This window comes from Pezoporus occidentalis, unplaced genomic scaffold (genome assembly GCF_034315485.1).
Source record: "Pezoporus occidentalis ecotype Australia unplaced genomic scaffold, CSIRO_AGI_Poc_V1 ctg182, whole genome shotgun sequence".
Taxonomy (NCBI): Eukaryota; Metazoa; Chordata; class Aves; order Psittaciformes; family Psittacidae; genus Pezoporus; species Pezoporus occidentalis.
The window spans coordinates 1,184,033-1,196,635 of NW_026913662.1; the positions used below are offsets into that span (position 1 = coordinate 1,184,033).

The window sequence follows — 12,603 nt, forward strand, 5'->3', positions numbered from 1 at the left end:
GTTCCAGAAACCGGCTTGCAGGCCGCCTGCTCTGCCTGCCCTTGGCCTGCCTGTGGGCCTGCTTGGCTGTTGCCTTCCAGCAGCGTCTGACCCTGCTTGCCACTGTTACCATAAAAGTCGGTCAGAGAAACTCTCTAAGACTCAACTTGGAGTTTTAGAAAGCAGGCACTTTTTATTGCAGTGCTGGGCGCGCACATGCATCGTTTTGCAAAGGAGAGTGCACCTGTTACTTGCCAGCAGCAGCTGTATATTTAGCATACTCATGCATATTTATAGCCTTTCCAGGAGCTAATTATAATATTTACATTCTAATTATGCATACGCTTTCTTGTTGAGTGGGGGTCTCTGGTGATCACTGATAATCTTCCTCACTGTGTTTACTGAATGACCTCAGTGCTTGTGCACGCTTGCAAGGTCCTAGTGATGAGTTAGCAATTTGTACATCCTTGCTTCTGTTCTGTTCCAGTCTCCTCTACACCGGGTGCCAGTCTGGTGTCTTGAACACTAGCATCCTTGGTCTCACTTACTGTCTCCTTAGTTGTTATCAGTCCCGTGATGTTCCTTCCCTTGGCAGCTGAACATCCTTTTCTCTCTACGTGTTAGTAAGTTAGAACAGTGTGGTCTAGTCTACGTTAAAGACACACACACTATTGTTAGTTTAAACTTTAAGCCTACACCATCACTGGGCCTGAACCCCAGCACAGCCTGGCCTGACCTCCTGGCTTACCCTCAAAGCTGCTGTCTCACCAGGCACTTGTTTGTGAGTCTGGGCCCTTGGCTGCTCACCCTGGGACTGTCCTGGCCCTCCTGCTGGGTAGGCCAAAGCTGCCCTGCTGTACTGGCCATGGGACCCCCTTTGGCTCCCTACCTCTGAGGGAGCAGCGTGCCTGTGCCAGTTACCCCAGTCTCTCACCAGAGCAAAGGTTTTTCTTTAGGTTGAAGTATCATTCCCCCTGCTCCAGCCTGTGCCTGCTTCTTCACACCTTTCCCCTCAGTGGTCTGTAAATCTGCAAGATCCTCATGGGATCTGCAAAGCTTCTGTGGCTTCCAGAAGCTCACCCACCATCTTGTGCCCATACTACCAGCAGGATGGCTGCAAAAAAGCAGGAAGAGTCTGCTAAGTGGTTATTAGCAGTTGCTCAGTGCTAGTCCCTGATCTGAGCAGAATCAAGCTTCAAGTTTCGCAAGAGGAAAAGGATACAGATGTGTGCTCCCTCTTGGGGCCCTCTGCAGGACTGATTCTCCAAAGGTGCTAGGTCCTAAGTGCTCCAGTTGGGCAGCAAAATTAAGACACATACTAGATGACACTGTTTTTTAAATACCAAGCTGTACCACGACACCTGGAACTAGATGCTAGTGGCTGCACAAGGTGGAAGGCAAAAGGTTTCCAGGCTTCCTTCAGCTACCTGTGACCCCTATCTTCTGCTCCTCTGTTCTGCTCTTGTGAGAACCCATTTGCAGTACTGTGCAGTTCTGGTGTCCTCAGCAGAAGGAGGACATGGAGCTGTTGGAGGAAGTTGAGAGGAGGCCGATCAGGGGGCTGGAGCACCTCCCATATGAAGACAGGCTCAGAAAATTGGGGCTCTTTAGCCTGAGAAGCTGCGTGGTGACCTCAGAGCAGCCTTCCAGTATCTGAAGGGGGCTTACAATGATGGTGGGGAGCAACTCTTCATCAGGGACTGTAGTGACAGGACAAGGGCTAATGGGCTTAACCTAAAACAGCGGAAGCTCAAGTTAGATATGAGGAAGATGTTCTTTATTGTGAAGGCAGTAAAGCACTGGAACTTGATCTTAAGGTCCTTTCCAGAGGAAACCATTCTATGATTCTGGTACTGGTGGTTCCTCTGCTCCGGCATCTGCTCATCGCTGACTGTGGTGGCTGTTCAGCAGTGACTGGGGAAGGGTGGGAAAAGAAAAGGCTGCATATTAGTTTTCCAGCAGGCTGGGCCAAAGGAGGCATAGGGAAGTGGATCACAGAAGTACAGCACTAATGTGCAGATCCTGATACCAAAGCCCAAGCATTCAAAGGTCTCAACAATAAAGTTACAGCCAGTGTGCTACAGACAGATCATTCATCCTGACTCCATGTAAAATGGGGAGCTATTCTTGCAGGTCTTGGTTTCATCTTGCCTGCTGCATGCATTTTTTCAACTGCATCTCCAGCTGTTGGGAAATGTCAGCAACTCGCATGTGGCAAAACAAAAGGAAATCAAAGAGAGCGCTAAAAGGACTCACTTCTGTGGCAACCCATAAGGTGGCAGGGCATTGAGGATATGTTCATCACCTGCTGGCAGAGTATTAAAATGTCTGGGGAGCAGCTCTGCTCTGCTTGCTCGGGGCCCCTGGGACTCTGTCCCTGCCTGTGAGGCCATTGATGTTAGCAGCCCTGCTGGGACTCCTGGCTCCTGGTTTTTACTCATCATGATAGCTATACCCATGTTCATCAACATCATCAGCATCTGCTACAAAAGGAGCAGGAAAAAATAATCCCCTCAAATCCACCAAACCATCCAGAGCTCACCTTTCTTAGTTCACCAACTTTGTTGGCCACTGGAGAACAGCTGTCCTTTATCTCCCCCTGGAAACTGAGCAGGGACTCCCCACCTATGCCATCAGCTTTCTCTTGAGATTTCTCCAGAAGCATCTTCAGACTACACAGCAAATTAGTAAGGAAAGCGTGAAGCAAAGCAACGGTCAGCTTTTATCACGTACTCCTATGTAAGCAGCACAGCCATGGCTTGCTTCATCAGTAACATGCTTGACAGACCAGGAATTACTGAGAACAGCACTACACGTCCCTTTGAGGCCCAAACTTTACCTGAACAGAGGAAGAAAGACTTCCTTCCCTCCCAGCAGAGCTGCAGGCAGCCTGCATTTGCAAGGCCTTTTGCAGCTTTTTAAAAGCACAGGCTCATGCACGGAAGCCCCTTGCAAAATTGGTCGTGAGGCTTGAATTTGCTCACAAAGGGTTATGTGCGTGCTTTTACATTAGAGTTCAGTAAAGCTTGACTTGTACTCAATGGGATATTTCTTTAAAACACTAAAAAGCCATGCCTGACATGTTCTTTCTCCAGTGCGATGTTTTGTCTCCATATTTTGTCCAGAAATACCGTGTTCGAATTGGTGTTCTAGCTGAGCCAGCCTCCGCACTTCCTTTCTTTCACTTCACCCCTTTCAAAATAGATACATGTCACACAGAGCACAGGAACAGGATCCATGTGCAGAATGTGCAGGCAGTATTCTCCATGAAGAGCCTCTAGGCTCAGTACCCCCAGAGCCCAAGGAGATTCCACAGCTGAAAGTACTAAATCTTTCTACTGCATGATTCTCTGAAGTGCTGGCTGAGTTCTCAACTTCACAACTGGTCTAAAGCAGAAAATACTTAAGCCAGTGCATTACTGTCTACTTTGTTAAGGAGAAAGACGGAATTAAGCAGGACTTGCTATTGTCTCATGGGGCAACCCTCAAAAGCAGAACCCACTGCGTCTTGCAGGACCCAAACCACAAGATGCCCCCTGCTTCTTGTGATTGTATACCGGTAAAACCAACAGCTTTTCTACAAGACACCCACTGTGTCTTGCAGGGCCCAAACCACAAGATGCCCCCTGCTTCTTGTGATTGTATACCAGTAAAACCAAAAGCTTTTCTACAAGACACTCACTGCGTCTTGCAGGACCCAAACCACAAGATACCCTCTGCTTCTTGTGGGTGTATACGAAACGGACACTAGCAGCCGGGTATACATCTTTACCCACGAGATTTCCTATCTCGATTTACGGAAGGCTTCCAAACCATGTGTACACTTACCAGACCAATTTACCAAACCGAGATGCCCCCTGCATCTTACAGACTATAAAAGAAAAGAATACCTTTTATGAGATGGTCCTTGTCTGCTCCCGCAGTGATCCGAATGAGTCGAGGGGTCCCTCCGGGAAAAAATCCCGAGGGCCCTCGGGAGCCCTGTCCTCAGCAGGTCCTGCAGCCGAGCAGAGAGGGTCCCATCTGGGGTGCCAAAATGATACGGAGAAAACTCCAGGAACAAACTCGCCAACAGAGTTTCAAGTTGACAAGCAGGTATTCTTTATTGCGGCGCCAGGAGACACGGGGGAACGTGTGTCCCCGAATACAGGTCATCCTTATATGGTCACTGGGCATATTACATCATTTTCCAGAAAGTTTCCCGCATGCATACAAAAATGTGATGGTGGTCTTTAAGGGTCGTTTTTCTCAACAGTGTTCATAACCAGCTTAATTAACATTACAGAAGTAGCAATCACCCTGTCCTTCTACTTATCAGTTAGTTTAACTGATCTCATCCTGGACATCTGCTAGTCCCGGGATACTCCCTAGTAGATGCTTACACCAGCTTAATGGGTTTATTAACACCCCAAGCATAGCAATCATCCTGTCGTTTTACTTATCAGTTGGTTTATCTGTGCCCACCCTGGACATCTGCTAGTCCCAGATACTCCCCATCCCCAGGTCCTGTTTTTCTGTTCTGCTTTTCCCACACTTTTTGTGCTCAGGTCCTGAGGACCTGAAAGTATGTCAGCTACCTTCAAGCACCGCGGTTATTTTCCATTACAAAGCCATCAAGCTTTAACATCACTTAGAACTGATTACATTTTGTACTTTTGTGCCTCCTTGTCTCGCCCTACACGCGCTGCACGCGTCACAGAGGGCTTATGACGTCGGAGCGCGCTCTTCCCGTTGAGGCTCCCGCGCCGGGCATGGCGAAGGCGGCTCCGCGGCGGCGGCGCCTCCCAGCCTGGATGAGGACGGCGGGTGAGAAAGGGCCGGCCGTGGCCCCGGTCCCAGCGGCCGGAAGGCGGAAGGCGGCGGCAAGGCCCAGGTAGCGACGCGGCCGCTGGGGCTGGGGGCACGGGGGACCGTGGCCGTGCCAGTCCCGCGCTGAGTGCCTCCGTCCCCATGCGGCGCCCAGGGCGGTGGCGGCAGTGCACTGCATGAACGAGTCGGAGCTGGTGAACGCGGCACTCGCGGTTCTGGCCGAGGTGAGCCCTCACCCCCCGCCCTCGCTGTGCAGGGGCAGGAAGCGCTGCCATCCGCAGCTCCCGGGCGGCCCCTCTCCGGCAGGCGGAGCTGGCAACGCTGCCGAGCACCGCCCGGGTTGCCTGGGCCCCTCCCTCCGTTTGTCGGAGGCTGCCGGTGCCTGAGCACTGCTCTCGTCCGTCGGCGCTGCGAGACAAACCCATCGGCCCCCGAGGTCCGGCGAGGGGTGTCCCGCGGGGTGCTGGGCTGCCCTCACCTCCGCCTCTTGGGGGCTCCCGGCGTGAAGCCGCGCACAGCCGGGCCTGTTTGTTTTCCCTTTCGTCAGAAGCTACAGCGCGAGGAAGAGGAGAAGGCCTGGTCCCGGAGTGAAGAGGAGCAGGAGCTCCAGCCAACGTCAGGCGAGGCTCCTGGAAACACAGCCAGCACGGGGGCAGGCAGCGACCGCAGTGCAGCTCTCCCGTCCCCTCCTGACGCTGGTGCCGATGCAAAGAGGACAGGCTGGGAGGACTCTCAAGATGATGTTCTGAAATATGTCAGGGAGATCTTTTTCAGCTAACGCTGCCCCTCTGTGACTGCCCAGGAGCAAAGGGGCCAGTGAGGCGGCTGTCCCCTCCCACAGCAGGGAGGATGGTGCGGGGAGGGCGTGGAGTGCGCTGTGTATCTGCTGTGTTGGTGGCCTATGGAGCTGGTAGGATGGCTCAGCATCCTCTTCCCTGCCTGAAAGGGGGATGAATAAACCACATGAGGCTGGCGCAGGTGCAAGAGCCTTTATTGAAATGAAGAATCGGTCCAACCAGCATTGCCAACCACATCCCCCACACCGAGACCACAGCAGGAGAGAAAACGGACCCTCATGTCCCTGAAGGGGATGGGGGAGAAGCAGGAGCTTCTCTATGCAAGGTTGTAGACAGGGCATAGAGCAGTGCTGTGCACCATTGTGGCAGAGAGACCCCATGCAATGCTCTGGCTATGGTGGCCAGTCTTTGCCAGCCTTCACCCTGCTCCCCAAGCACACCCTTTCGTGGGCTTGTGTTGGTCTGAGCTTTGTGGTGACGTGCTCTCACACAGAACCAGTTCTGCAGTCTCAAAGGCTGCTGCTGTGATGTCAGTGTTGAACCCCACAGCTCCTAGGGTCACAGTTCCACGCAGACATCCCTGGTAAGTCCAGGAGGTGGAGGAGGAGCAGTGTCTTTGGACAGCTCCAAGAAAGGAAGCCTGTTTGCTTCTCTTCCTGCTTGTACTTGGGCGAGATAGAACCAGGGGGCTCTGTCCACTGTGTGCTTGTTCTGGTCTGTCCCCTCCACTGCCGGCTGGCTCAGGGCCAGAAATGGTCACCTTGTTCCTGTGCCCCAGGTCGAGCGGTGTGTGTTACACACTGCTGTTCCTGGGAAGCTTTTGCACTCTGTGGTGTGTGTTGGTGTGTGCTGCGGGCTCACTGCAGGACTGCTGCACAGGGCCATGTGTCAGAGCGTGGCTGATCATGGGCCTTTGGACTAGGGATCAAATTCCTGCCAGTGGCTAAAGTTATAGCGGGAGTTTTGTTTTAAACCAGGTTAGCAATAGCTCTTGCATGTTCTTCACTGTCAAATCTCCATGGGCAGGGCGTTCTGTCAAACGGCTTTGACATGAGTGTGTGCTTGGCCCAGCTGAGGTACATGGTGGCAGTGGGAGTGTGGAGCCGTAGCAGAGCCTGAGTCCCAAGCAGTGCCAGGAAGGCCCCAGTAAAGTCCCAGCGATGAATCCACTGCGAGCTTTGGAAAAGAAACATACCCATCCCTCCAGACAGGATTGTCGTCTGGATGATGAGTACGATGACGATCATCTTCCAGCCTTCTTTTTCCTCTGTGCACTTTGCATGTGTGAAAAATATGGGGTAGAAGATGCTGAGGGCCAGGCAGGTACCCACAGAAACCCTGGCTAGCACCAGTCCTGGTAGGCTGATGCCCATCACCTTCAGATGCTTGTAGTCCAGGCACTGCAGCTCCTGGGCTGTCTCATTCCACAGGCAGAAGTTGTGAAAGCAAATATGTTTGTCAGGGAGGTTGACCAGGTTTCCGGCTTCCCACAGCAGCGCATAGAGCATCAAGGCCAAGGTCCCGTCAGCTTTGAGGAGGCTCAGTGCACAGGGCAAGTGCCCAGCGCACCTCTGTTGCAGCAGACCCATCCTGGTGCCTGCATGCTGTCTTGATACCATGGTAGAGCCTGCTGTGGGGACGCCTGCAGCAAAACATGGGGGGGGAGCACCTCTTGGTTGTTGTGTTTTATGGCACCCTTCCCAAGATGTGCTCTGAGCCTGTGTCACTGAGGTCTTGGGACTTCCCTTGCAAGTACAGCAGGAGTGTCTCAGTCCTGCCTCTGGCCGTGCTGCACAGGTGTTACTGGGTCGAGGGGGTGCAATTTTGGCCATGGTAAAGGTGGCTTAACAATGTCCTGAGCATGGACCAGCACTGAGAGGACGGTATGGTTCCATTAGCACTAGATATGGCCTTTGCACCATGGTCTCATGTTGGACAAGATAGGCAAGTGATGGGAGGGGAGCAAAACACTGCTGTTTGCTAAGGATGGGGTTAAGAGCTATTCTGAGAAAATACTTTTTCAGTTCTGGTCGGACAAGGACATCCCTTGTGATCTTCAGAGTCCTGAGTGAAATGCAGGCATGACAGGGTCTGAAGCACAGGGCTCTCCTGGCCTCCGCCCTACCCCACAGCTCTGGGACTATTGATGTCATTGATGCCGCTTGTTTCCAACAGCCACGTGCCGCTGAGGCCCTTGCATGCTCATACATTTCTGGGGGCAGCAGGGCTGATCACCCGCAATCCTGCTCCCCACTGAGGCTGGCAGACATGGTGCTTCTCTGTCCTGGTTGCCTGAGGACCAATGCCCTGTGCAGACAGGCAGTTGCCCACCACAGAGAGGCACCCCAGACTGACCTGCAGTCTCTCACCCTCCTCTGAGGCCCAGGGAGATGGGTGCTATGGAGACAGAGCTATGATTGCCATCCTCCTCACTCCTCTCTCAGACTGCCTGGCAAACCCAACTCTGGCTTCTCTTCCAGAAATGTGGACTGTCCTCAGCGCCCTCTTGAAGGCTTCTGCTTCCTGCTGGAAAACAGGCAGGTGGCATCAGGAGGGGGTATCACTGGCTGCAGAGCCATGTGTCATCACAGCACTGGCCCCCCAGCTTGGCACAGAGGTACAAACACAGTGCAAGGAGCTCAGAGACCTTGGCTTCAAGCTCAGCCTGCAGTGTGAGGTTTCTCAGATAACCCATTTCCTGCTTTTCCAAGCATGATCCCCTGTGAATCATTTACCACCTTCCCTCAAGGAGTTCATAACATCGAACCTGCTGTCTCCCCTCTGTTGCCCAGTGGTACATCATTGTGATGTCCTGGACATACCAGGCCATCCCTTGTGGATTTGGTACCACCTCTGAGTTTTTAGAGTGACCGGAGAGACCCCGCTCAATCAAAACCCAGCACCTGGTTGCAGTGCTGGTGACTAGAGACCCTTCAGCATCACCCTCTCACTCCCTGTCTCCCTGGGTACATGGGAGTGGGGCACCTGTATTTAATGTGCACAGGGATAAAACTTCGCTGTCTCAGACTGCTCCACCTCCACACACTCATAGCCAGGAGTATGGACAGCATGGAAGGGCGTCACTGTCATGGACCTGTCCCTTTCCCCTGGTCAATACCTCACTTCTTATAGCTTCTTAACAGCAGGCTTCTGGAGAGACCAGAAGGTCACATGGAAGATGCCCATTGTTCTGAATCTACAGTGAAGACACAACCAACCAGGAAAATATCTATGCTGAGCCCCAGAGCGTGCTGCAGAATGAGACCTCACGTACATGTAATTTCACCAGGGTTTGTCCTGCCCCTGGTTTTGCCTCTTGGTTTGTCTGTCTTTACATGTGCTCTGCAGTCAGGCATTGCTGCTCTTCCTTCCTGTCCTGTGAGGGCTCATGCCCACCCACCGTTCTCCCACCATCCTCCCTCAGAGGGAGAGCAAGCTGTGCTTGGAGGGGCTCTTGGTTACAGACCATCTCAACAGGAATGCCTGTTGGAACTCAGAGCTGGGACCGGTACACCCCAACCGGCTCCCAGCTCAGCCCACCCACCAACCCTTGTTGTCGTTTCTTTAGACCAGTTTCCTAAGGAAAGCAGGCTTGTCGAAACACAGTCTTTTTGTTCAGCCATCTCATGTTACATTTTATTTATTCCCCTGGTCATAAAATACGAACATGATTAAAAATTGTTCTAGTTGCACTTGTCTACAAGAGAAGGGACACAGAATCAAATTCTGAGCAGGTGCATGGAAATACACAGCAGGGGTGGAGAAGAACCACCTCAGAGACCCTGTGCTGCTGTATGATCTATGCGTATATGAGAGCCATGGGGAAATCTCATGGTCTCTCTGCCCTCTTCTCTGCATTGAGGCTCACATCTGTAAGGACCAATTGTTTTTTTCCCAGTGATGCCCCTCGGTTCACTCTGCCGAACTGCAGGCGGATTTGGCTCTCAGCCTCCAGCTGCCTCCCCACCTCAGCCCAGCCGATAAATCCCTGTTCCCAGGTGTGATTGTGCCAGGGACAGAATCGCTCCTGGTGTGGGTGCCCCTTGCTGTCTGGGTCAGAGAGCACACAGCTGGCCTAGAGGTGAAGTATGGTTTGGCAATGAGAGCTGAGAGCTGGCGCCCAGCCACCAGCACAGCCACAGACACGACATCCGGCATCCGTGGGGTCTGCGGCTTGGCCCCGAGGCTGGTTGGGAGGCAGCCTGGCTGAGAAGCGGTTGATGAACAGGAAAGAGCGGTGTCCAGCTGAGGCTTTTCCCAAGCTTCGGCAGACCCTCTGCCTCTAAGGAGGCGCCTGTGCCTTTGGATGTGAGAGTCTGTGGCTCTGCCTCAAAGGTGCAAGAAAGGGGAACCCAATGCACAGTGCAGCAAGAACCAGCATGGCTTCAGATCCTTGTTTCTGGGCAGGCATCGCTGGAGGTACAGCGCTTTTCCCATGGGAGAGCTGTGTTTCTCAGTCTCTCAGGAAATTGAGGCTCCACGTTCATGGGTTAGAAGTTCCCTGGGGTGTGTGTGTGCGAGATGGGGCTCGTAGGGACCCGCTGTGCTGATGGAACTCCACAGCCCTTCCCTTTGCTGGCTTGTAGGCGGGTGAGCACCTTCCCAGGCTGGGGCTGTGCCTTCCCCTCAGTACACGGCTGGCCAAGTGCCTGGGCAAAGGCAGCAGGAGAGGGAGGCCAAGCACGCAGGTCCGGCACAGGATCTGGTCTCTGTGCAGGGACAAACATCCCTGTGGAGATGCTGGACCCTACTGCATTGAACAGCCTGAATGCAAAGGGGTGAGGGAATGGGCATTTTCTCTCGCACCGAAAAGCCAGGAGATGGGCTTTCCTGCATCCCCCAACTCTGGATGCTCGGGGAGTAGCGCTGTGCGAGAGCAGTGGGAAGGGAAGGCAGCTTTGGACTTGGCACCTTTCCTGCAAGCCGCCCGCTCCGCCCCAGGATCCATTTTTCTCCCTCAGGCAGGATCAGCTGCAGGGAGGGAGAGGGGAAGACCACCTGTGAAACGAGGCTGCTGACAAGCTAAGGATTGCTGGCACACAGACCAGAGTGCCTGCCCCAGAAATGTCCCGCAGCTGGGGAAGCGCCTGTTGCCTCCCAGACATCGGCGCCTGCAGCATCACTTCTCCTGGCAGCTCCCGTGAACAGCTGCAGCATTAGAAAGGTGGGGGACACGGTGGAGGATACTTATGGGCTGCCCATCTGTCTGAGTGCGGAATCAAAACACACTGGAGAGGGACGAGGTGCCCCCCCGGTGAGCGGAGCAGTCTGTGGCTGCTGCCAAGTCCCACGTCAGCTGGGCTCTCACCAGTACCCCTATTGTGCCACAGGCAGCTGCCCCTGCTTTCAGTTTTGGTTTTGGAGGCCATGAAGCCTCATGCAGAGCTCCTCCCTGATACTGCGTCATCTAAATAGGAGGTGTGTGGTGGAGAGTGATGTGTGTGGAACCCCCTGCCATGAAGCTGTTCAGAGAGTCCCACCTAGTAATTCCACATTTAGGCACGGCCTGGAAGCTTCCAGGGAGTACACACACTGTGAGCCTGTAATACTTGCACTCATACCCAAGGGCACAAGGTAGGTGAAAGGAATACGTGAGGAAGCCCTGAGAGAAACTCAGTGCTTAAAGCTGCCAGGCAGCTGGTGGTGGGCAGGTGCCTTCCTAACTGGCCTGTGTGCGTGCAATAATTTTAGCACAGAAGAGGATCTGGATAAGCTCACAGATGGCTTAGGCAGCGGTTATGGTGGAAGAAATGGGGACAAAAGGCTTGCAGCAGGAAACTTAGCAGGACACAGCTGCTGAGCTGAAAGTGGTGAATGGTGGGGACACAGAAGGAAGCCTTGTGGCTGAACATGGCCATCATCTAACACTGGGGCTGCTGGCTGGGAAACTGAGGGATGAGCAGAGACCACGGAGGTGACAGCTCTGTCGCAGTGGAGAACCATCCACTGGCAGGAGGCATGTTTGTGCTCTCCAGAGGGGAGGTCACACAGTTTGGTCTCAGGCCACTCGCTTTTCTGTAACTCAGGAAGAAAAAGCGTGTATGATTTGGGTCTGGGGATCAGCCAACTCCTCAGATGACCTCAGACTGCAGGGGAGGCTTGCTGTTTTGCTGCCACAGGTGGAAGGCGTATGCAGCTCCTTCAGACACATCCTCACTTTGCTCTGGGGTCCTGTTTGCTGGGGTATTCAGGATGGCTGCCACAGTGGGCCTGCTCTGTCATGACACAGCACTTCTCCCTGGAGCCATTGTCCTCCTGAGGGGTGACTGATCCCATCTCCTGCACTTCAGCCCTCATGAGTGTGACAGATGGCCGCTCATTCTGGTTTAGCGTTTGCACACGTCTCCATCTCTGCAGCCTGCACTGCTCTGCTCAGGGCAATAAATGCACCAGTTGGGAATGTTACTTTTGGAATGTGTCGTCCTTCTGACCAGAGCTGGTTGCCTGATTGTGCAGCTATGGTAAAAGTGCTCCGCAGTGCTCCCTGAGGAGCAATGTGTCTCCTCCCCTGCAGGGTCTCGATCTTTGCTGATTGTAATGCCAGCTGGGATGCCATGGCTGCCAGCAGGGAAAGGTCCAGTCAAAGTCCAGTTCAAGGCTTGCCCTTTGGTCCCAGCTGGCCTTCTTACTCTGGAGGCCTCCTTCCACACCTTTGGCTGCCTCCCTGCCCAGTAGCTCACTCACCTTCTCCCCTTTGGGTAGGGAAGATTGTGCCTGAAGGCTGGCCAGGATGCAATCCTCCTTCCCAGGGACATTTTACAGGCGTGCCCTGGCTGACCCTTTGGCTTCAGGTGCCCAATGTCTACCTGCTGATGGAGCCACTGAAGAGGATAGCTGTGATAGCTGTGATGTTGGGTACGCAGGGGGATGATCATCAACATGTCTTATGGATAAAGAATGGGAAGGCAGAGGAGATAGAGAGCAGGACTTCTACATGGTGCAGTGAAAGCAAACAGCAACATTGTCAGCAGTTGTAGTAATATTAGCAATCATAAGCAAAGCATGAGATGAGCTGGGA

General features: G+C 53.4%; 2 protein-coding genes and 1 long non-coding RNA gene across 3 annotated transcripts; 1 reads left to right on the plus strand and 2 right to left on the minus strand.

The window, feature by feature from the left end:
* Nucleotides 1-1,739: 1,739 nt before the first annotated feature.
* LOC134162056 (uncharacterized) lies at nucleotides 1,740-3,106 on the minus strand. The gene is made up of 2 exons (XR_009964177.1): nucleotides 3,060-3,106; nucleotides 1,740-2,644 (listed from the first exon to the last, which is right to left on the minus strand). It is a non-coding gene; the product is annotated as an uncharacterized LOC134162056 (long non-coding RNA).
* Nucleotides 3,107-4,699: 1,593 nt separating this feature from the next.
* Nucleotides 4,700-5,761, plus strand: CYREN (cell cycle regulator of NHEJ). Its single transcript, XM_062615447.1, has 3 exons — nucleotides 4,700-4,852; nucleotides 4,943-5,012; nucleotides 5,336-5,761. Exons 1-3 carry the CDS (start codon nucleotides 4,731-4,733, stop codon nucleotides 5,564-5,566), a joined length of 423 nt encoding a protein of 140 aa, XP_062471431.1. The 5' UTR covers nucleotides 4,700-4,730; the 3' UTR covers nucleotides 5,567-5,761.
* Nucleotides 5,762-6,166: 405 nt separating this feature from the next.
* On the minus strand, nucleotides 6,167-8,080 carry TMEM140 (transmembrane protein 140). Its single transcript, XM_062615448.1, has 2 exons — nucleotides 7,941-8,080; nucleotides 6,167-7,227 (listed from the first exon to the last, which is right to left on the minus strand). Exon 2 carries the CDS (start codon nucleotides 7,202-7,204, stop codon nucleotides 6,554-6,556), a length of 651 nt encoding a protein of 216 aa, XP_062471432.1. The 5' UTR covers nucleotides 7,205-7,227; nucleotides 7,941-8,080; the 3' UTR covers nucleotides 6,167-6,553.
* Between the last annotated feature and the right edge of the window lie 4,523 nt (nucleotides 8,081-12,603).